Source organism: Kogia breviceps, chromosome 2 (assembly GCF_026419965.1).
Source record: "Kogia breviceps isolate mKogBre1 chromosome 2, mKogBre1 haplotype 1, whole genome shotgun sequence".
NCBI classification, from domain to species: domain Eukaryota; kingdom Metazoa; phylum Chordata; class Mammalia; order Artiodactyla; family Physeteridae; genus Kogia; species Kogia breviceps.
The window spans coordinates 139,987,862-140,013,392 of NC_081311.1; the positions used below are offsets into that span (position 1 = coordinate 139,987,862).

Sequence of the window (25,531 nt, forward strand, 5' to 3'; positions counted from 1 at the left end):
TCTTCTTTCTTGTCTTCCCACCTCTCAGCTCACATGCCAGCAAAAACCAAACTCCTTAAGAGTTCTATGGACACCCCACGTAATTCCACGCTTCCCTGCTTTTGCTCATGTTGTGCTCATGCTTTGGTGCCTGAATCCCCCTTCTCCAAGTTTTCAGTCAGCTGACTTAACCTGGCTAACTCCTGCTCATTCCTCAGGACTTTGAACAGTCATTTTCTTCCCTGCAACACCCTCCTTGACTCTCCCAGGCTGAGTTAGGAGCCTCTCTGATGAGCTTCATCAGTAGTGCTTACTACATTGAGGTAGAAACTAGCTGCCAGTCTCTTACCTTGATATTAACCACTGGGAGGCAGGGATATTTTGCAGCCAACTTTGTATCTGAGCTATCCAGCACTGTCCCTGATAGAAATTAGTTGTTTAATAAATATTTATTGAATTGAATCAAACTTTACTCCTTCCCCTTCATCACTATCTTCTTTTACCATCTCCTGACTGACTCTGGTTCTTGCAGTTCTGAAGTACATGACAAGAATATGGAGCTGGCTTTGTTGAGGTTAAGTTTACTTTGCATTATAAAGTAGAATCTAGATTGTTAGAGCATAAGATTTCAGGTAAGTGATAAGTAGCTCTCCATCAAGAAAAGGTAAGAAACCATAATAAGTTAATAAAAAGTCTCTACCCAGCTTGAAAATGCTATTATTAGAGTTTGATACATTAAAAAGGTGACATTTAAACAAACTTTCCTTCCTTCTCTCTACAGTAAACGCTGATTTTTTTTTTTTTTTTTTTTTTTTTCTAGAAGAGACAGCCTTCACAGGACAAGGGAGATTCTCTGCTCTGGCTCCTTTCTAGCCTCTTTTCTCATCTTCCCACCTCTTAGCTCACATTCCAGAAAAGAAGGAATCTTTTAGATTAGAGCTCCCTAACATAGCACACCATATGCCCTATTAAGACAAGAGCCTCTAAAAGCAGACTGCTTACTTGATGTATTAGTCAGGAATCTTTTAATAACAAGTGACTGAAACTGAAGTGAATTGAAACAAAATTTAAAAGGAGATGATATATTGGTTTACATAACTAGGAAGTTCAAAGATATGTCTGGATACAGGACATCAAGCAATTTGACCAAACCACTGTCTTCTTTTTTTTTGCGGTACATGGGCCTCTCACTGTTGTGGCCTCTCCCGTTGCGGAGCACAGGCTCCAGACGCGCAGGCTCAGCGGCCATGGCTCACGGGCCCAGCCGCTCCGCGGCATGTGGGATCTTCCCAGACCGGGGCACGAACCCGTGTCCCCTCCATTGGCAGGAGGACTCCCAACCACTGTGCCACCAGGGAAGCCCCAAACCACTGTCTTCTTTTCAGCAGCTTTGCTTTCCCTCTTTTGAGTTTCTTGTCAGCTAGGCAGTTCTTCCTCACATGTTGGCAAAGACGGTCCCTGGAAGCTCCTGTAGGAAGCATCCTAAAGGCTTAGCAACATCAGCAGCAAGCAAGTTCCTGAGAGTTCCCATACAAGGAACTCTCTGGTTGTCCCAGCTTGGGTCGTGTGCCGGTGCTTATACCAGTAACTGTGCCCAGGGGGATTATTGGCAGGGTCTTTGGTCAAGTGCCAAGGCATGGAGTCAGCCCTATGTGAACTATGGTCTGAGGGGCTCTGTTAAAGGAAGGAGAGGAAGAGGGTGGATAGGCTAAAACCATAGGCATTCATTACCTCTTATCTGACCAATACATACCCTGGAATCAACTGTAACAGTGCCAAAAGGTCTACCCCAACCTGGGTAGCTAGAGGAGATCTTTAATTTAGAATTTTCTAAGAAGAATAAAAGTTCTGTTGACAATAACAGTGTTAACTCTGGAATGAGAACTATATACAGTTTACTAAGTTAACCTAAGCGTAGTTGGCTTTTTGTTTTTTAGGATCTTTGTCTTTTGAACCACCGCTCTACTATACAGCAGGTTTCTGAAAACAGTTTCCAGCTCTACTTCACCAAGGGATTAGAAAATACTTATAATCTATTCTGGCCCAGTTTGAATTTATCTTCTTGCATTTTTGACACTTTTCTCTTTATCAGTATGGGTCATGATAGCCTTGTCCTATCTAGGACTGTGTTGGATGTCACTTTTCTTTGTCAGGGTCTCTCACCTGGCCTCTATTTGTACTCTAAAAATAGTCTTCAGTAATTACTTTGCTCAGGAAGGCTGCGTCTTCCCTTTCATACTGCAGAATTCTTGCCATGATTTAATACTCCCTTAACAAAGCCTTCTTTCTATTTCAATTTATACTCTAAGAGAGAAGACCCATAAAACTCCTCACTGAGGACATCTCCAGAGTTGACCAACTGACTTTCTTGGATTCTAGAGCAATCCTTTGAGATCCACATACTTTTGCCCGTGGATTGTCTGGAGCAACTCTAGACATCCAGACATTTTTGGAGTCGACCTTTGTTTTCAAGTCTTTCATATTTGGACTTTGACTGTTGACTTCTTACGTATTTTTGTATCTCTAGCATCTTGTATGGTATGGTGTCTGGGCCATGGTGTATGTTTAGTATTTCTCAGATGAGGGAATCTACCAATTAGGAATGCATTTGACTGTGAATAACAAACAATAAATATTTTTAGTGGCTTAACCCAGAGTTTCTCAGTCTCAGCACTGCTGACATTTTGGACCAGGTACTTCTTTGTTGTGGAAGGCTATCCCTGTGCCTTGTAAGATGTACAGCAGCATCCCTGGCTTCTACCTTTTAAGATGCAAATAGCAACACCCCCCTACCCTAAATTGTGACAATAAATATTGTCTCCAGATATTTGCAAATGTCCTCTGGGGAGCAAAATTGCCCAAACTGAGAACCATTACCAAATAGATTTGTTTGTTTGTTTGTTTCTCACAAAAAGAAATTGAGAGGTAAGCTATTTTTAATGTTATATTAGCTGTTCAATGATGTTGTCAGGGGCCTGTGTATCTTCTGACCTCCTTTCATTTCTTTTTACCATCTTTAGTGTGTGTGGGTTAGCTTATAGTCTCATGGTTACAAGGTAGCTGCCACCTTTCCAGGCATTATGTCTTCATTCAAGGCAGGAAGAAAGGGAAGGGGCAGGATGAATAGCTAAGTCAGACACATTTGCCCAGCTTTTATTAGGAAGGAAAACATTTTCCCAGAAACCATTTCACATAACCTCTCATTGGCCTGGACTGAGTCACATGACCATTCCTAGCTACAAAGAGGGGCTTAGAAAGTGGGGAACAGGTCTGGGGATGGGTGCATTGTGACCCAAAGACAAACTGGTGTTCAGTTAGCTAGGAAGAAGTGGGAATGGTAATGGGAGAGGCACTAATTATGCTTGTCACAGAAAAGAAATCTAATGTTTATTAATTGAATGAAGGAGTGACTGAACGACTAAGGGGCTGAATGAACTTGAATAAATACTTTCAGTTCCTCACAACCCACTCATTTCTTACTCCTTGCTACCAGCTTCTTCCTCAGGATTGTAGTTTAAGAATTAAAAAGTGCAGAAGTGCCTGAGTGGAAGCAGGCAAGATTTTGAGGACCCTTTAATCCCATTGCCATGGAAAGATGTGTTTGCAGTTTTAAGCCTGCAACAAATTCTTTCAGCTCTTGCAAAGTGAACTGAATGTCATCACTTATCACTGTGAAAACTTTATCTATAAGGACAGGGTCCCTGATATTCTCTTACAGAGCCCCAGGGTTAGTACTGGCTCACAGAACAGGAGTTGAGAGAAAAATCAGCATCACCGAAGAATCCAGACATCTCAAGAAAGACTGAAATCCAAATTTCAATTTTCAAAAAATAAAGCTGCTACTTTCTTCTCTGGGTAGTGAGCAGTGAATAAGGAAACACAAATCTTCCAGCAGCTAGGATGGCGATGCCATGGCTTATCTCTCCCAGGACATCCCTGGGTTTTTTTTCTTTTCACCTATAACCACACAGGTGAGAGGCTGACATAAAATAGATCTTAATGTGCTATTTAGATAAGTTACTATACCTGCAGCTAAGTGAACAGAATCCTCAGTTCCCTGCAAATTGATTTATGTGGTTGCGAGAGACATGTAAGAGATAATACTTAGGGAGGATAATGGACAGCTTCGGCATTGTGAGTAAAATATGTTGCATGCTTATGTGAACAGTCTCTGCATTTAGCTTCTAGGGGCAGCAGTTGAGTGGTGGCATTCTCTGAGAGGAATCTGTAACAACTGCTGTTCTTGTATACTGTCATTCCCACCCTTTTGTTGTTGTTGTTGTTTTGAGAGTGAGTTGTTCACCGCTCCCCAACTGTGTATGCGTTGATGCCTTTTATATAGGTGAGACCTTGGATAACTTCTTTTCTCCCTTAACTCTTATATTACGATTGTTTTAACTTTGGTTAGTGCAATAAACAAAAAACATTCTAAAACTACCTTAGTAGTTTTAGAGAGGTTACCATAGTAACCTCTCTCCAGGTTACTATGAACTGAAGAGAATTTCTGTGACCACCTCTCTCCATTCTTAGGGTGCAGTATGAGCTCAACCTGGCCTGGCCTGGCCTGAAGATCCCTCCCAACTTGCCTATAGATGATTCACAATCCCAAAACTTATTCTTTTAAGACCCTCCCTTTCTCACAGAGCCCACACTGCTGACAGCTGTTTCTTATCTATTCAAGTATCAGAAAAATCATTTTTGTAGCTGATAGCTCTGCAAATTGAGACTGAAATCTATAGTGGTGATTTGAAAAGTGGATACAAGAGGTAATATCAATCACACTACTCTCCAAAGATACTGAGTAGCAGCAGTAATAAGCCCAGGCTGTCTTTCCCAATTTCCTTAATGTCTGCTCTGTGGGTAGCCTCATGAGCTAGTTCAGTTATAGGGAGGAATCCATGTAGTAAAGAAACACAGGGAACAGTGGCCATGCTATGGAAACAGTATGTGAAGAAATAATAAAGGAAAACAAGAAGAAAGATGCTATGAAGATGTTAGACAGTATCAGTGCAGTTGAGAAGACTGCCAACCTGGACTTTTGAATTGGCTGCCCGGCTTATTCTATGAAAATCGGTAGATGAATTAAAACTCTATGTCCCTGCTTTGGAGGTTCCTTAAACAAATGCAGTGGGACTAGCTTATGTTGGATAATAACAATGAAGCAACAGAAGGAAGACGGAATGAAGAAAATAATGGACAAAAAAGAGAGAAGGTGGAAGAGGAGGAGTGTGCGAGGAAACCTCCTGGCACAGAGATGGCAAATGGGCGCCACTTTGCTCTCTGGCCCCAGCTGCAGACCTGGGTCCTCAATCCAGGCACATTTCCTCCAGAGCCCAGATGGGGCTTTGGAATTCCCTCCAATATGGTGCCCTGAGAAACCGCTGCCCAGTCCATCAGCTGACCCACAGCTGACCTCTTAGTCATTCCTGTTCTAGCATATTCTATTCACTTTACAGTGCCTATCTGCCCAACACTGAAAACCATGGTTTAGGGGTGACTCAGAGGAAAAATCTCTAGCTGGGTTGGGGAAAAGAAAAATAAATTTTTGTCAAAGAAAGGAAGAGAAGAAAGAAGAGAGGAGCATTTATTGACCATGTGCTTAAGGCAGGCTTCATGTTAGTGCTTTACATATACATCTCACTTACTACTGGTACTAGCCCCCCAAATAGATAAAATCATTCCACTTTTACAAATGAGGAAACTGGTGAAAGTCACACAGGTAGTCTGTGGTAGAGTCGGGATAAGAAATGAGAGTCAATCTGATTTCATAGCCCATCCTCATAGTACATAAATGACACAGTTGAACACATCCAAATATTCATGGCAAAATCAATCTGTAGAATTCAGGCAGAAAAAAATACATTCATAATTTTACTAGTTGTGAAATAGAATGATCAGTTTAAAGCTTAACTTTCTATTACAAATTAATCTGTGAATAAACTCAGCCTCAATCTTTAATTCTGTTTTCCTTCTTTAGAAAGTCTCCCATTTAGAGCATATGAGGAGGCAGCAACAGCATCAGAAACATTTATTAAGCACCTTTCGTGTGTGCCAAGTGCTGTAGTGAGCACTACGGAATTAGAATTTACAATCTCAGGACTTCCACAATCTAATAGCATAGATCAACGTGACTTTTTATCCCAAGGTCCAAATTTGAAGTGTCTTCTTAAGGATATAACGGATATAATGACTTTTTTTTTTTTTTTTGGTAGCAGATGGTGGCCAGCTGTTCTGTCTTTATTAAAGGCCAAACATGAAGGGAAAAAAAAATTAAAATAAAAGGCCCTATGGTAAATATGAGAAAGAACTTAATAAACTAAATCTGGATTTTTATACACACTGAAGGGAAATGGGCAATTGGTGGTAATTATCAAATTATCCGAGCCAAAATAGCTCAGTTCCCTCCATTATCTACATAAGAGAAAATTATTTATATGGATTTAATTGTTCAGATAATTGTCCTGTATTTTGGGTGTCTGAGTAGACAATCTGGGTGGTCACTGATACAGATATAGGGTCCCTCAAGGGATATTTTAAAATAGGGAAAGGATTGCTACTCTTCACACGATTGGGGATATTTCTACTTCGATGCAGGAGATATTAATCAAACTAGTATATAGGATTCTTTGACCAGGATTTGGGCCCATCATAATTAAACCATAACAATTTTTACTTAATGTTTGAAATTAATTTTCGAATTGCAAAAATAATGTATGAATACCATTTCCTCTAAAATTTTAAAATATTATATGTTAGGCTAAAGTCTGTTTTTCTGTATCCCTAATTCCATTTCCCAGCATCCCCATCATGGCCCCTCTCTAGAGTATCCACTATTTTGGGGGTAGTTGTATCCTTTCAGAATACAGACACACACACAGGGGGAGAGAGAGAGAGAGAGAGAGAGAGAGAGAGAGAGAGAGAGAGAGATTGAGAGAGAGAGAGAGATTGAGAAAGGGAAAAACCCCTAAACTTTAAGCTTGAATCACACATTTTATACCGTTTGGCAACTTGCTTTCCTATTTAACAATATGTATTAGAGATAAATCCATGTTGTTCCATAGCTGTAACAGATTCCTTTTAACTCCCTCATTGAAACCTGTGATATTTATTTAGCCATCCCTCTCCTGGTGGATATTGACATTGTGTCCAATTGTTTGCCAGCAAGGCTCAATAAACAATCCTAAATATTAAACATGTGTGAGAATTTCTTGAGGGTAGGTTTTGAACAGTTGCGCTTTCTGAGGGAAAATGATGTGCTCCAGAAAGTCATTTGGGCCTAACAAAGAAAAAGGATGACAGAGAGACATGGGAGCCAGTTTCTTTCCTGAGATAGACTGGGTCACTGTAGACAAGTCACGTCACTTCTGTGGGATTCTGTTTGTCTAAGACAGTGGTTTTTCAACTTTCTCACACATGAAACTATCCTGGAGGGCTAATCTGTTCAAACACAGATTGCTGAGCCCTGCCCTCAGAGTCTCTGATTCAGCAGGGAGGTGTCTGTGCAAGTTTCCAGGTGATGCTGCTGTAGAAGACTTCCAGCTTACCCAAATGTAATAACAATCACCCAAGATTTGTGATAGTAACAGTACTGGGTTAATGATAAACATCAGTTTTTAAATCACAGAAGTAATTATTTAGGCCAAGGGACATGTCACCATGGCATCTTTGTTGGAAGGAATCTTAAAGAGTCATCCAATTCAACTACCTAGCTAAAACTAGAATTTCTTTGGCAACATGCTTGACCTTGTCAGTCTGATTCCTATTATTGAACAGCTCTGAGTCTAAGAATTTACTCCCTGGCTCCTGAGGCAGCTCATTCCATGTTTCAGATGTTTGATCACAGCCAAGTCCTTCCTAACCTTGACCAAAACCAACCTTCAGAAACTCCTATACATTCATCCCAGTTCTACCCTCTGGGCTTCAGACAACAAATCAGCTCCCTTCTGCGCTTGATGGCAGTCAGCTATTATGTTCCCCTCAGTCAGTGGTTCTCAAGCTCTACAGTGCGTCAAAATCACCATAGGAGCTTGTTGAAATATAGATTCTTGAGCCCTGACCACAGAGATTCTGATTCTGTATCTGGAGTGTGACCCAGGAATCCACATCTTTCATGAAATCTCCAGGTGGATCTGATGCAAGTGGTCTGCACATGACAGTTTAAGAGACTAACTATGTTCAGGACACACTACCCCAAAATATGACACCTTGGCATATTGAATATTTTGAACTGAAGTAATTTGAGAAATGACGTGTGTAGGAAGGACTTTCTGACCTTCCATGAAACAGGCCATAAAACTGTCCTGTGTGAGATTTTTCTCTCACCACAGTTAGTTGGAGTTTGGATTTTTCTCACTCTTTCCCAGATTTATAGTTCTTCCTTGTTACTTTGTAGCAGTTTGAGAATCTTAAGCATCACCTTCCCCTGGAACCCAAAGTAACTTCAAGCTGTGACTAGACTTCCAATGGACTCTTCAGAGTTTAACCCAACTTGAACCCTGGAGTCTCCTCATATGCCCCTCGAAGAAAATTCCCAGGAAGTTCCAGCTGCCTCTCAACCTGTCTCTGAAGTGTTAATAAAGAACCTTTGTAACTTGACTCTCAACCTTCGTACCAAATTCCCTTCCTTTCTACCAGAATATCTACCTCCACAGGGTGGACAGAGACTTGGTGAAGGCATACTCTATAGGAGGAGATGAGTGAGGACATTGTTAACTGCTTGGGAAGAAAGGATGATTCAAGTTATTAAATACCACTAGGGCAACCAATTTCCTCTGACTCAAAGAGAACCTTGGCAGAAGGAAGTTAAGACTTAGTCAAACATGGAAAGATTTAGATGTAGCTGTCATTGTTGCCTGTATCATAGAGATCCTTCTGAGGATACTATCACAGAGAATAATTATGACACAGAGTCGATTGAGCCATAAACTTTATTCTTGTACTGTTTTTTTCTTGCTAATAATTTTAGGATCATTATGAAGCAGCTTGGGAAAGCTACCCTACTCTAGGAGAGACTGTGTACCAATATTTTGATAACCTATAAGTTCTGTGATGTGTTTTATTCTTGCATGTCTTTTCTATCTTGATACAGGTAACTATACAGGAATCTATAGATTGATTGTTTGCATTTGAATAACTTGAATACACTTTAGTTCCACTTCTTGATTTGACACAAAGAAGCACTAATAGGTCCCAAGTATTGCCTGTTTTAGCAGCCTGAAGTCAGTAAGATGAAACCCAATATCAAGAATTTGAAACGGGGGCTTCCCTGGTGGCGCAGTGGTTGGGAGTCCTCCTGCCGATGCAGGGGACACGGGTTCGTGCCCCGGTCTGGGAAGATCCCACATGCCGCAGAGCGGCTGGGCCCGTGAGCCATGGCTGCTGAGCCTGCGCGTCCGGAGCCTGTGCTCCGCAACGGGAGAGACCACAACAGTGAGAACAGTGAGAGGCCTGTGTACCGCAAAAAAAAAAAAAAAAAAAAAAAAGAATTTGAAACAAATTAACTTGTGTGGAAGGAATGTAAAGAAAACATTGGGTAGTATGGCTAGAGCATAATTAGAGCAAGGTGTATTAACTAAATTTTCTGGTTTTCAAAAATTTGAATTGTATTAAAAATTTTTGATGTGCTATTTCAATTTTCAGTAGTAAATAAATGTATGTATGGAGGATCTTATTAAAATTTGAGGCATATTTGAGTACCTGTAAAAAAAAAAACTAGTGAATGGTGCCCTCCATACACCTAGAGAAAAGGAGCATCCTTATCTCTGAAGACAAAGGGACACAGAGAAGAATCTGAATAAACAGGCCTTGTTCAGTTTTCCCCAGTTTACTATACTTAGCTCAAACTCCTTGTTTATCTCACATTTCCACAGCTCTCTACCCTTCATCACACCTAGTATAAAAACACTCAAGTTTAATCATTTCTTTGGGTCTTCATTTCCTTATGAAGGCTCCTGTGTCACATAAAACTTATATTGAATAAATTTGTATGCTTCTCTTCTATAAATCTGTCTGTGAAAGTCTAATTCTCAGACCCAGACAGGGAAGGACCCTAAGAGAGTCAAAGAAAACTTTACCTTCCCGTACAAGACCCTGTTAAGTATTTTTGTCTCTTGAGTTCAACGCCCCCAATGTCTTCACCAGTTCTCAGATAATGTGGCTTGAGTTCCCTCACCATCCCAGCTGCTAGAGGCTGCCTGCCAAAATACACCCCCAAATATAGTCATTAACCCCCTCTACCCTGATTTGTTATTCTTCATAGCACTTGTCCCTACTCAACATGATGTCCTTTATGTACTTGTTTAACGTTTGTCTCCCCCACTAGAATGTAAGCTTTATGAGGGTGGGGAAATTGTCTGCCTTGGTCACTCATGTCATTCCAGCACTTGCATCAGTATCTGGCACATTAATAGGTCCTAAATGAAGTTTTATTTAATAAACAAATGAGTAGAGTGGAGATGAAAAGTCAATTTAATTTAGAAAGTGATGAATGGGAACAGCATGGTTATATCAGAGCCCTAAAACTGTACAGAATGAATGATCCATCCTAAAGGAAGTTATTTTATTAAGGTTGTCTTTTTTAAAAAAATAGGAAAATAAAAATGTATAATTAACCTTTTTTAAAAAGTCTCACTATTGACTTAGGTCTGTGCACATCTCCATTTAGAGGTGTAGATGTTTTGCATGTGTTTGAGTGCAAAACCCAAACTGGAGGGATGAATCAAAGCAGAGCTCATTCATTACAGGTTGGGATTTCAAAAACATCTTTAAAGGAGGCAGATCCTTCACAAACAACATAAAAATGCAGGAGGAGAATAACTAAGATAAGAGGCACAAATTAAAAATGTCAGGCATTACAAAAATGTAAGCAATCTCCAATGCTAAAACAATTTTTACCTAAAATAAATACCTCTTAGTTCTCTCTCTCTTCTTTTCCTTTCCCCTTCCAGGAGTATGGGTAATCATTAGGAAAAAATAGAGGAATTAAATTCGTTGTACTATATATTGTCCATTGTTGGAGTACATCATTGTCAGAAGACTTTGCTGAAAACAAAAGGGAAGTTCAGCCACATCTAATTAAGGAAATGCAAATTAAAACCGCAATTAAATACCATTTTACACCTATTTGGGCAGTAATCAGTGCGGCTGACAATCCCTAGGGCTGCCATGGATAGAGAGCAGCAGGATTCTCATACTCCACTGGTGAGGCTATAAATTGGCGTGATCACTTTGGAAAACAGCTTGACTTTTTTGGTAAACTCTGACATGAACATATTACACTAACCAATATTTCCACTTCAAAGGTTATAAGTAGAAGAGTGGCAGTATTTCTGAGCACACTAGACTTTTAGACTGCTTGGTAGCACCGGGTCTACCTAACTGTGAGGACTTCCTGCTTCCACCTGCCCATGTGTTTGTGCTCCTTTGGGTCAAACCTCCATAGCCTGAATTTTTCAATTTCTTTCTTTCTCTTGTTTAAAGATAATTTTCAGAAGAAGGTAAGATCATGACTTACATACAGATGTAAAGATGAATATGTTTAAAGAATTTATTTTATTCACATGATATGAGGGAACCAAGCAGATGTAATAATTGGTTCAAACGAAAAGTCAAACTAGCAGAGGCTTATATGAAGTAAAGGAATGTTGAGATGAATTGTGAATAGAGAGAAAACTGATTTTTCCACAGTGGAGAGGAAGTCAATGAAAATCATCACCAGAATGGACAGAATTTATGTATCTATCAGTTACCTACAATTTAGAAAGTGTTGCAGAATTGCTCAAAGAAGATGAATGGGGATAGAATCTGATAACCCTGGAGAGTACGCTAAAGACAATGTCTGTTGTTTTCCATTGAAACACCAACACCTTACTGATACACTAGTGCAAGTAGAGTATTGTTTGGATCTCTCACACATGTGTCAAGGAGGGCCTGACAGCTGACATTCAGATGTAGGAAATCAACACTTCTCCTAAGTCAAAAGCCCAATATTGCAGATCACTGTAGACACTCCAGTTAGCTGGAAATTGCTGGAGGATCAAAGGTACCTGTTAGAGAGTCAAAGATACTACCCAGTATATACAATACATCAGGTGTATACACTAAGAGCTAAGAGTAGATATAGGTTTAATGAGTATAAAGAGGCCTGAATTTGGGATTAGAAGACCTGGGGAAGTCTCAGCTCTTCTTACTAAGTTTGTGACCTTGAGCCAGTTGCTCTGGCTCTCTGGCTTTCTCTCAGGCTTTTCTCCTTTAAACAAAGTAAGAATTTTTATTGATGACTCTAAATTCCCTTCAGGATCCAAATGTTTATTAGATGAGCCAGCTAATCCCCTGCACAGATGGCCCTGCAACAATGCCCAGGCACAGAGAGTTTTGACACAGGACAGGGAAGATCTGTTTGTGAAAACATGAGGAGGAACAGCTGGATTTGGATGTCCTGGACACCCCCCCCCGCCAGCGTACAGTACACAAACCCAACATCTGTAGGAAACTTGGGAAGTTCAGTGACAAAGGGAGAAGTGAGAGAGAGGAAAGGAAGTTATTTAAAAACAACCTCTACCAACTCATGTTTTTGCACAAGACTTGCCTCTACCATTGGTGACATTGTAAGAAGTTTATCACCAGGGTTGGCTCTGTCTTTACTCTGTGCTTAAATAACAGCAAAGGGGAACTGGACCTGTATTAGGGTTCTCCAGAGAAATGGGCCAATAGGGTGTGTGTGTGTGTGTGTGTGTGTGTGTGTGTGTGTGTGTGTGTGTGTGTATTTATATATACAGATATAGGTATAGATGTAGATCTCTCTCTCTCTCTCTCTCTCTCTCTCTCTGAGAAATTGATTTATTTTAAGGAATTGCCTCATGTGATTTTGGAGGCTGGCAAGTCAGAAATCTTCAGGGCAGGCTGTGAGACCGGAAATTCCAGCAGGAGTTGATGTTGTAGTCTTGTGTCCAAAGGCAGTGTGGTGATAAAATTTCTTTCTTTTCAGGTACCGTAGACTTTTCTCTTAAGGCTTTCAACTGCTTGGTTGAGGCTCATTGCATTATGGAGGGTAACCTGCTTTACTCAGATATTAACAATATTAATTCTTCTGACCCAGAAACGTAGTATCTCTCTCCATCTATTTAGGTCTTCTTTCATTTTTCTTAACCAGTGTTTTATAATTTTCAGTGCACAGGTCTTGCATATTTATTGTCAGATTTATCCCTATGTATTTCACATTTTTAAATGTTATAAATGATATTGCTTTTTCAATTTCAATTTTCAATTGTTTGTTGCTAGTATATAGAAATACAATAATTTTGTTATATTGATCTTTAACCTACAATATTACTAAATTCACTTATTAGTTCTGGTAGGGGTATTTTTTGTTTTGTAAATTTCATTGGCTTTTCTATGTAGACAATTGTGTCATCTTCAAATTAAGACAATTCTACTTATTCCGTTCTTACATAGATGCTTTTTATTTCTTTCTCTTGTTTGCACTGGCTAGAACCTCTTCATTGTTGAATAGAAGTGGTGATAGAACGCCTACATGACTTGTTCCTAAGCTTAGGGGGATAGCATTCAGTCTTCCACCATTGAATATGGTGTTAGCTGTAGGTTCGTCATAGATAGTTTATCTTTTCAGGTTGAGGAAATCCCCTTTTAGTATGAGCCTATTGAAAATTTTTGTTTTTTAAAAAATAGTGTTGGATATTGGATTTTGTCAAATCCTTTTCCTCATTTATAAAGATAATATGCTTTTTCTCTTCTAGCTTGTTAACATGGCATAAAGTTGTTTATAATATTCCGTTATACTTTTAATATCCATAGAATCTATAGAACATTACTAATCTCATACCTTTGTTTTCTTTTCTTCCCTTCCTTTCCCTTCCCTTCCCTTCCCTTTTCTTTCCTTTTCCTGATCTGTATGGCTAGAGGCTTATCAATTTTATTAACCTTCTCAAAGAACAGCTTTTAATTTCATTCATTGTCTCTTTCCTATTTCAATTATTTTTCACTATGATCTTTATTTCCTTTCTTCTGTTTACTTTGGGTTTAATTTGCTTTTTTTCCCCTAATTTATGGTGGAGGTTGAGATCATGTATTTGAGGCTATTCTTTTTTTCTATTATAGGTGTTTCATGGTATACACTTCTAAGTACTACTTTAGTTAGCAATCTCCCACAAATTTTGACAGGTTGTGTTTTCATTTTCATTCGATCAAATTTAATTTCTCTTTTGATTTCTTCTTTGTTATATGGGTTATTTAGAAGTCTGTTCATAAATATTTGGGAATTTTCCAGATACCTTCTTGTTAATTTCTAATCTAATTCCACTCTGGTCAGAGAACATACCTTGCGTGACTTGAATATTTTTAATTTATTAAGTCATGTTTTATGGCCCAGAATATGGCCTGTTGTGGTAAATGTTTCATATGTAATTGAAAAGAATATGTATTCTGTTATTGTTGGCTAGAATTTTCTATAAATGTCCATTAGGTTAAGTTGGTTGTTCATACCTTCTATATCCTTGATGATTTTTTTTTTGCCTACTTGTTCTATCAATTATTGGAAGAGGGTATTGAATTCTCTGGCTATAATTGTGTATTTGTTTATTTCTCTTTGCAGTATTAACACTTTTAGGTTCATGTATTTTCTAGCTTTGTTTTTACGTGCAAAAATGCTTCAAATTTTTAGGTTCTTCTGATAAATTGACCTCTTTATCACTATGAAATAAACTTCTTTATCCCTGCTAATATATTTTTGCTCTGAAATCTACTTTGTTTGATATTAATATAGCCAGTCCAGTTTTAATTTGACTGGTGTTAGCATGGTATATCTTCTTCTTTTACTTTTAACTTACTTTATCTTTATATTGTGCATTTTTTGGTAAGACTTGATGATCTAGAGAGATTCTTTGTGGTGGTTTAAAGATATGTCCACAAATCACATGATACTCTTCCCTTTAAGAGGTAGAACTTAAATTCTCTCTCATTATATGCAGTCTGGACTTAGTGACTTGCTTCTAATGAATAGAAGAATATGGAAGAACTGATGATGTATCACCTCTAAGCCTCAGTCATAAATGGCATTGCAAATTCCTTCTTGCTGTCTCTCTGGGATCCCTTGTTCTGGTGGAAGCCATGTTCTATGTTATGAAGATACTCAAACAGTCCTCTGCAGAGGCCCATGTGCCAAGGAACTGAGAGGCATCCTGACAATAGCCAGTAAGGAACTAAGGCTTTCTACCCTTAGCCTTGTGGCTGCACCATCTTGAAAATAGATCCTCCAGCCTTAGTCAAGCCTTTAGATGACTGCACCCTTGGCCGACATCTTGACTGTAATCTCATGAAAGACCCTGAGCCAGAATTGCCAGATAAGCTGCTCCTAAATTCCTGACCCTCACAAACTGTGAGATGATAACTGTCTACTTTTTAGGACATTAAATTTGTTATGTAGCAGCAGAAAACAAGTATATCCTAGGATCATACAGATCCTTCCAGTTTATGATTCTACCATTTAAATGAAGAAGGATGTGTCTCTAGTTGCCTGTTACTTTTACTAGCACTTTACAAACCACTTTGCCTGTTGTATTTTAAAACTCTTCCTTGAAAAGTCTGCATTCCATGCAACAAGACATTTTAGGCAGAAAATTAAATAACATTTTGAATAGAGATATTTTTCAACTGGATATTTACTATTTTAATAGCTTATGTGATTTAATAAGATGAGGCCTTACCCAGTCAATGAATGATTACAAAATGAACACACTACCCACATCTACCACCAGATCAAGAATAGAAATGTGTTTTATTAATAAACAATAATGTGGGAATTCCCTGGCAGTCCAGTGGTTAGGACTCCACACTTTCACTGCAGTGGGCCTGGGTTCAATCTCTGGTTGGGGAACTAAGATCCCACAAGCCACACAGCATGTCCAAAAAAAAAAATTAATAATAATAATAATTTTTTTAAAAAGATGAGGTCTTGGGAAATTTAACACTTGCCATAGAGTTCTGAAGGAGAGAAGAGCTCTTAGGTCCTTGGAGGGCCAACAGGAACTATGTGGACCCCTTGGCATTGTATGCAATGTGTTGTGTAAGAGCATCTTCCTAAGAAAGAATGTATATAGCTTTTACCAGATTTTCATAGAGTCTTGCTCCCCACCCCCAAAAAAGAGAGTTAAGAACCACTTATTTGGTTCCCATTGCCACCTATGAGAATTCAAGTATAGAGAGGTAAGTGACTTACCTACAGTTAGAAATAGAGACTTTAGCATTCTTAACTCAGGGCTCAAACTCCAATCTGAGAGATGAATTCTACCCACCAGAGACAGCTCAGAGCGGAACTGGTCTTTACAATGCTCTCAAGTGCCCAGACCCTCAAGACAAATCTTTACATGTATTATTTTGCTGTTGCATATCTCCTGCTTGTTTAACTCATCAAGCTGCTTCAAGAAGGGGGTGGAATGGATCTTCTCCAAAAGATGTCCCCTTGCTGGCAGATCCTTTATCTTGGTGCCATTCAAGTTTGCCCTTATATTGAAGCACACAGAAGCTCAGCCAAATTCCTCCCCACCACACCCCCCGCCATGGTATCTGCTAGAATACAGAATTACTCTGTGGAGGAAACACAGTGTATTTCTCTGACCTGATTCCTGTAAGCATATCACTTACATGTTTCCTCAATATTTTTTGAAACCTTCACATCTTTGCAATAACTGTTATCCATCTCTTTCTGAACTAAGCCAGATATGAATGTTATCATCATAATAAATTAAAAGATTTGGGTTGAAGAGTCAAAAATCAAAGTAAATTTCTAGTATTTATGTTAGTTCAAGATACATTCTGCTTATTTAGAAATTATAAATTGCTAAGAAGCATCCATGGTTGCTCAAAAAACAAGTATAAATCCTTGAATGGAGAGCTAGAACATATCTTGCAATCTTCTTATATCTTGCACAGTGCTGGTCATTCATTAGATTCTCTTTAAATACTTCATCACCAATAGCATTGAGCAGTCATCCTGAGCAATCCTGGCTGATTAAAGCCAAGGGAGCCCATGTTCTAAATGGCCAGGCCTAAAGGAAAGAGAGTAGGAAGTCCTGGTGTTACCACTGACTTTTACATCTTAAGCTATCTATACTTCAGCTTTCCCAAGACATTCACCCCTGTAGATTTGCCATCTTATTCCCACCAACCCCATGCACTGTAGGACACAACCTTTTTGCCTTTGGTCAGATCCAAATCCAAGAAGCCATGACTGAAACTACAGTCCTGGAGAAACTAGACTGAAGAAACTAGGCTGAAGAATTGTGCTGATGCCATGAACTGCCCAGACCTAAGCCTGACTCCTGGCTGTCCCTCCTCCTGCTTAGCTCCAGAAGACAACTGCTGTGAGCAGGTTCCTGGGCTTGGCCAAATGACCTAGCATGGTCCTGGCCACCATTCAGGGGTTCTGAGAGAGCACTGCTCCTCCTTCTCAAAGGTGGAAACAGAGACCCAAAGCCTTGGAATCATTCCCAGGATCTCTGAATGCAAATGTTTTCAGCAAATTCATCATTCAATCCTAACTTGTAAAACAGTCTTGTTGCACTAAGATAAATTTAAATGGCTCAAGTGTTAATCGGGTGTGTTTATTTTTCCATAAACAGAAAGACGTGGGAATATTTGGCAGGAGGAAAGGACATATTTTATGTTTTGGTGATTTTCTTAAAAAGTGAAAACAACTCTACATTTTAAAGCAATTCTAAAATAACAGATCGCCCTTTCTGAGGAATGATAGGAAAATACTCTGACAAGGAAATTAGGTTTATTTTTAAACTTCCGAGCAGTTGAATTTAATTATAGATGGCAGCAAAGAGCAGAGGAAAGATCCTTAAAAGTTTTTAAAAGAAAAACTAAGGTAAAGTTTTCTAAAGGATAATGTATTCAACATTATATACATATATATGCATATTCATAGACATATATATGGACATAGATACACACATATACATACACACATATATCTGTCCATATATATGGACATATATATACACACACATATATATGTGTATATATATATATACATATATACATATATATATATATATAGAGAGAGAGAGAGAGAGAGAGAAGAAAGAAGAAAGAAAAGGAGAGAAAAACCCTTGTGGTGGTGTTCTTTGAATCTACCCAGAAACTCTTTCATCTGGAAGTATGGAAGTTCATTAAAATGAGTAATTTAGGAAGACAAATGTGGTTTTGGTGATTGTGTCAAGAAAACACGCCAAGTTTTTACCTTGAGAGAGACATGTAGCTTAACAGACAAAATTAGTCGTATTAGGCTATGATCATTTTTGCTATCTACATGTTGCTTCAGATGGGATTTTCAAAGCAGAGTCAAATTTTATACAATGAGATGACAAATTATTTTTATAATAGTAATACTGACATTTAAAATGATAACTTTTACTAGGAGAGCTTTCTAAATTTCAGTTTTTTAGAGGATTAGATATATTGATTTTGCATGCAAAAGATGCCAAGTATGTATTGAATATGAATTACAAAGCAATATTAAAAGTGAAATACACATAGCAGAAAATATGAAAGTAGGTAAGAGCCAATAAGCATGAATTGTATATATTCCACTACCTAGTAAACTATTATTGATGCTCAAGAAATATTTGATATTAAAAAACAAGATATGTCAATGGGCCCAGGGTAATTCTACTATACTGAATCAAATGGTGACTAAAAATGCTTTATTTCACTCTTTTCTTTTGTAGGTATTATTATTTGGCATTCAGAGCACATCAAACACCTCTTGCTAGCAAAGAGAGCTGTGTCGCTATCTTGGAAAAGTCCAGATTAGATCACTGGCTGCTGGGAAAAACAAAGGTAGTTCTTTCTTTGTTGTTTAGATTGTCACTCGAGTTGCTCTGCTGTGAACCTTTGTCTCTTATCAGTGATTTGAATAGCTCTGTAAATTGTGTAGCTTAGCAGACAAGACCCCAAGCTAACAGTGATTTTTGCTGGTCTTGGGTCAGGAGTCCCAGGACCTCAGGGGCCAGAGGAGGAGAGTTTGCCTCCTGTTCTGCATGTAGTGAGAACCATTTAGCATTTCTAGAATGAGATCTTTGAGCTCATTTTCAAATGTCCCTTTTTCAATGCTGCTTATTCCAGCACCGCAGGCAAATACACAAATCATATGAATGACAATGAGCATCTTTTATAGTTTTGTCCATTTATTTTAGACTCGTGATATTTCCTGCCCACTCTGATTAGTAGTCTCATCATATCTAGCTTTTCTTTCGGGGGAACATCGTGTCCCTGCAGGCTCCCAGGTCTTTATGGTCCGTTCTGAATTGCCCTACAAAGCCAGCCTTCGCCTGACTGTGGATGGCAACACTGCTGCCCCTCAGCAGAAATAATTAGATCACTGTGGGTCATCCAGGCCCCAATCCCTCTGAATTTCTGTTGGCCGTGGGTCAGTTTTGTTGGTTAGCACCTCCATCAGAGCTGTGGAGAAAGAGATCAAGCTGGGAAAATGGAACTCATGGCAAAACTGAGGCTGGCCTGGAGAACATTTAGGATCTCCTAAAACCCTGTTAACTTCATCGTCTGTTTATATCAATAGTCCCACACAGGCTCTACCTTAGAAGGGGAATTGTATTTGCTTCCAAGAAGTCAGTAATGTTAGCATAAGTCAAGTCACTGTAAACTTTATTTAGATGATGCTTTTCATATTTACGTTAAGAATATGTTGGAGCAGAGTGAATTTCTGTTTGGGAGCCCACATGTAATGCTAAAACTGATGTCTCATTTCAGGTTTTTCTCAAGTATTACCATGTTGAGCAGTTAAATTTGCTACTGCGGGAAGTCATAGGCAGAGTGGCTGTGCTGCAGGCCTATGTCAAGGGGTGGCTTGGAGCCAGGAGGTACAAAAGAGTCAGAGAGAAGAGAGAGAAGGGGGCCGTTGCCATCCAGTCAGGTAAACGGTCCTGAATCTTGGCATTTCATTAATTACTTGAGGCCACTCTCCTATTGCTCTTCTCGGTGGTTCCTTCTCCTCCCTCCGTTCCTTCCTTCTTCTTTCCTTTCTTCCTGGCTTCAGCAAATATTTATCGAGTATCTACTGCAGGCCAAACCTTGTGCTAGGTCCTGGGGATATAGCTGTGAGCAAGACCACCATGGTCCCTAACCTCCAGGTAAGCAAACAAGCCATCCCTCCCTGAGGCAAGATAGAGGTGGTAGCAGTGGATGGATGTAAAACCCAAATCACACAGACGTGTGCCTCAGCTCCCAGATGCGCCACATCATATACACTTCAGGTCCATTACCAGGTTTTCAACATCAGAATTGCTACTGCCACGTCCAGGAGGCTTTTCTACCCCAGGCAGAGCTTGTAAACCAAGGGAACAAATCACTAGGCTCTGTCATACGCCCAGCCCAGTCAGTGCCTCTTTACATACATGTGTGTCTTTTGTGCTACAAACAACATTTGAGTTCCTGTGCTATCTCGAGTGATTGTGAAAGCCCCAGGTCTTGAACATAGTAGATGATTTCCTTTGTGTTCTCATAACCCAGCATCATAATGTCCACTCCGGACTTCATGACCTCACTCAGCAACTGGAGAGCTGTGGTGCTCAGGGCGGGAACGAAAAGGAGAGCTGGCCACGCTTCTGGTGGCGGCTCCGTGCCCTGGTTCTCTGTCTGAAGGACTTAACACCGCACCCCCTGCTCCCAGGTTCCCTTTTCCTTTCTCTTCTTTTCTTCATCCATTTCCCATGCCTTTTTCTTTTCTATCACATGCGTTCCCTCCCTGAGCACAGCACTGCACATAGTCCACCCTTACCAAATGTAACTGTGATGCTACTAATCATTATTATTTATTTGTCTCTCCTTCAACTTTCATGTTCATTCCTTCCTCCCAGTAAAAAATATAGAGTGGGTTGGGCTATTCCAGTCCTCTCCCACCCCCCAAGTCCTGAAGACAGAGCTTCCTCCATGGATGGGAATGACAGGGACCCACCTCACCTAGATAGGGGTCCCAAGTGATTCATAAGTAGAATCCAGAGGGTTCTGGAAACTCACTGCCTGAACCAAAATAACTCCTTATCAAGAAGCATCTCGGAGGCCAAGCTGAGAGTACAGAGAGGCCCCTCTTCCCCACCATCACTCACGTAGCTCTGCTTATTTTGTTCAGTGAGAAAGTAGGAGGGAGGAGGAGAGGGGTAATAGATTGGAGGGAAAACAGCTTATATCAATTCTCTGGCACATTCTTAAATTAATGTCATTCCTAGCACATGGTTTTATATTTTTAGCCTGGAGAGGATATGATGCTCGGAGGAAATTTAAGAAAATAAGCAACAGAAGGAGTGAGTCTGCTGTTCATATTCAAGCAGGTAATTAAAACATCATTTTCATAGTGTCCACTTGGAAATATTCTGTGATTAAGTTCATATGAGTTTCAAAAAGCTGAAATGTTAATAATTCAGGAGCACTGGAATAGGGGTCAAGAGTTCTAGTGAGGGAGCGTTCTAGTGCTTGTTCTGATGCACACACCGCCCCCCATGTGAGAATTGTGAGAAGTGGCTGCATGCCAAACTTGGCTAAGGATGCTCCAAGTAGGTACCCGTGTATTCCAAATTTTATGGAATACAAGAGAGGGAAAATGAGGCACAGAGAAGTGAAGTAACTTGTCCATGATCATACAGCTAGTCAGAGGCACAGAATTCGTTCACAGGCAGTTTGGATAGATTCCACTTTGCATACTGCCAACTGAACAAATCCCTTTCCCTCTTGGAGTCACCCGTCCCTCGTCTGTGAGCAAGAGCATTGGCTAAAAAGGTCTAAAAGATGTCTTCCAACCTTGGAATTCTCTGATTATATGCTTGACCTGTCTCTTGGTATCACAGAGACAGGAACAGCTCAGGGACTTTCCTGGCTAACTGAGTTTCCCACACCCAGACCTGTACGTGGCTAAGGCAGTCCTGTGGGCCCTCCAGGGTGAGAGCACTGCGGCTCAGCTTGTGGCTGCCGGAGTACCTCGAGCTGTGGCACCCGGCCCCCAGGTCCTTCTGCTCTTCTGCAAACGGCAGTAGCCACGGTGGCTGCGAGGCCTGCTCCCTCTGTCATTTGGAGCTGCGTGTGCCTAATTGAGGCTCTGGAAGAAACAGGCCACAGAGCACACCAGGAGCTCCTAGAGCACAAGAAATCGGAGACAGAGTGAGAGAGAAGTGGCCAGTCCAGTGGACTCAGCAGCAGGGAGAGGGAGAGGGGTTCAGATACTGCCATGCATGAAGCAAACGTTTAAATAAAACAGCTTCAACCTTTTCGAGGAGGTCCCTGCCCAGAACCTGGCTCCAGGGACACTCCTCAGAACTCTCTGGCCCAGTAAAGACCCGACAGCTTCATTCAAAACCAAAATATCTGGGAGGAAGGGGTGTCATTTAAATCCAAATGTGTAACTTTTAACACCATCCCCTAGGAATTCTAAGCTCTACAACTTCAAAGCATCAGGAAGAAAGATGCAATTCTAGTTGCAGCTTAAGAAAGACAACTCAAAGTGCATTTTTTTCTCTACCTCCCCACTGCCCAACACACACACACACACACACACACACACACACACACACACACACACACACAGAGTACTCCCCACCCCTGCCCCCACCATTAAGAGAGGATGCTGGACTGATCTTGCCGTTTGGCCCAAAGCTCAACATACATTTTCAAATGTAAACTTTGAGCTTATATATTGTTGAGCCACTGATCATAAATAAAGTATGTGGGATCATAAATCAAATTTTCTCTCTCTGAAAATCATCTTTAGAGGGCTCCCTGTTTGCACTCTGTTATTGCCAAGTGAACACTGCATAAAAACAGACAAGTGGGCAGCCTCATCACAGCAGGACAGTCAGGATTTCATCTCTTCAGTGCAGCACCCATGGGATAGGTACCATGGGAGGGTACTTTTGTTTCATGGGACCACAGAGAACACATTTCTTTAAGGAGCTTCCTCTTGTTGTTTCTTTTTTTCTTTTAGCCTTGCAAGCACCCCCCTTCTTAGCCTGGTAGCCATCGTTCCTGCTGATCAAGTGGCATCGGGCGCTTCTGTGTCCGCAGGGGCTTAGGCGGGCGTGTAGTCATTGAGGGTGGTACTCACGCCACCTTGCCCTCTTGGCAGGAGAGTGTGGCAGCCAGAGCAAAAGCAGGCAGCATCATTTTGCCCTTCAGCCAACACCATGGACAGGAACTGAGGCGCTGGTTCGGTGGCGTTAGTGGTAAAGATACTTAGATAGGGTAACAACATTTGCAATTTTATGGGCAGTTTACTTTTACTTGAGAATGTTTTCCTTATCTTCAGAGTCAAAGGCAATGTGTTGATCTAAAAAGCAAAGCAACTCATTCCAAAGTCTCTGTTTCGGGGTGTGCTCTTCCCAAAGCATAATCCTCTCATTCCAAGCTCTTCTTCGTGCCACTAAGACATTTCAAGTAGAACAAGCCCCAAACATAGGGGTGCTCTTACTTTTGAAGCCTGCAGAAGTGGCTTAGGGATGTTATCATAATGCAACCATTTCTGGATATTTTCTAAGGTTATTCTATAATTTATTATTTTTTCAACAAATCATTTCATTTGAAATTTAGATTCTGTGCTATGTGTTTGTTTATATTTCAAGTTCTGGCCAATAGTCTTTTTTTTTTTAATCGTGTTGCTGAGCTATGTTATATAGTTTTAAAAGAACAGCCCTTGAAATTTAGGAAGCATTTGGCCTACATGTTGCTACAGAGCAGCACATATTGAAATTTGTTTTCCTTTCATCTCCTTCCCAATAAAAGCAGCCGCACGGCTTATCCCTTTAGCTTCCTCAGAACTTCCTTTCAGAATTCCCGATCTATTACGGCACATTCACATACCAGAAACAAGATGCCTTTTCATGCTGTCAACCTTTTTCATCTGAAATGTAAATTAATTCTTGCTGGTATGCCTTGACAGAGATCAAAGTCGAGGTATTAACCTTCCCAGGCTTTCTCCAGGAATCCGTCCCCAGGACCGGGCTGCTGTTGTTAAGAGGCCGGTGTCCCTGTTACGGGCCCTCCTCCAGGCAGTCCTCGGCCTAGGAGCCACCATCTCAAAGGCCCAGGGTCCTTTTGGAAGTTACCTCATCAGTACTTTAAAGCAGGTGAGGAACGATCCGCCTGGCTAGTCTTGGGAGAGATGAGCCTTCCCATTTGAATTGTGGGCCCTTCGCTCAGATTCCTGGAGCTTGTTTAAGTGGTTCTGACAGCTAGTGATCTGGGTGTGATACAGGGAGGGATGGGACTCCAGATTGGAAACCTCTTCCTTTGCTCCTCGGGTCTTTTCTTGCCTGTCAGTCTTTGAGGTAGGCCACATTTGCATTTTCAAAATAAACACATCCCTTTCAAATACATGAGCTGGTGGTCTCGAGATCTCTGTGGGCCCGAAACTGTTCACCAGCCAGGGAGAATGGTGGAAGAGAAAACAAACGCACATGCGCACACGTTTCCTGTGCGCAGAACATTATGCTGACAATAAAGGGCCTTTGTGAGATGTGGGGTCGCAGGGAGACAGCTAGCTGGGGATCTGGGCAAGAGTATCCTTTATCAGTTTCTTTTTTTGGTGGGGAGGGAAACCACTTTGAATGTCACCTTGGTGAGAAGTGGCATGCTTTATTGTGTTTTTATTATTGATTAATGCTGATAATAGGCTCTTACCATAGGAAAGCACACTCCTTTAAACACCAAAGAATTTTAAAAATGTACTTTTTTAATCAGAAAAATAATTGAGCACCTATTAGTGTTCAGATACATAGGGTATTCTAAGTAAAAACTAATAGTTGTATGTCATCCCATCACTAATCTGTTTTTTTTTTGAGTTTCTAGTGTTTTTTTTTAAATTTTTATTAGAGTACAGTTGATTTACAATGTTGTGTTAGTTTCAGATGTACAGCAAAGTGAATCGGTTATACATATACATATATCCACTCTTTTTTAGATTCTTTTCCCATATAGGTCATTCGAGAGTACTGAGTAGAGTTCTCTGTGCTATACAGTAGGTCCTTATGAGTCATCTAACTAATCTATTATTTTTTAAATGAGTTCTTAAGTTTCAGAAAGTGGATATAACTAGATTTTGTCGACTAAAATTGCATACCTTCCTCAGTAAATACTATCAAAACAAACAACCTGCAGGGAATTTTTAAAAATATCTACAGTGTCTCAGTCTTTTAAATTTTTGAAAGCACAATTTTTAAAAAATTGCCCCTCTAAATCAAAATCTTTTTTTAAGCGAGAGCAAAGTGCTGGGCTCCCCATGTCACAGGGGAAAAGCCTCAAGTAGGTGACAGTGGAGCCCTAGAGGCTGGGAAGGAACTGCAAAGAGTGTATCCAGGAGGAGCTGGCTTTTCCAGCCTCCCTTCCCGTCTGTACCCCGCAGCCACCGCTGGAGCAGGAAGAGCCCACCGGTTTATAGCACTTTTTCATCTAATTGCTTCAGTGCTGTGGAAACTGTCGTTTTCTCTTTCTCTCTGTCCTCTGATCAGCTTCCTACTTACTCCCCTCCTTGGTC

At 40.3% G+C, this 25,531-nt stretch overlaps 1 protein-coding gene across 1 annotated transcript in view; it reads left to right on the plus strand.

Annotated features, from left to right (window-relative positions):
- Nucleotides 1-25,531, plus strand: part of MYO3B (myosin IIIB) — a 473,243-nt gene that overhangs the window by 324,725 nt on the left and 122,987 nt on the right. Inside the window, exons 28-30 of the mRNA XM_059053510.2 lie at nucleotides 18,726-18,837; nucleotides 19,768-19,930; nucleotides 21,264-21,344. Of these exons, the coding sequence (XP_058909493.1) occupies nucleotides 18,726-18,837; nucleotides 19,768-19,930; nucleotides 21,264-21,344 (356 nt within the window). The remainder of the gene's footprint in view (nucleotides 1-18,725; nucleotides 18,838-19,767; nucleotides 19,931-21,263; nucleotides 21,345-25,531) is intronic.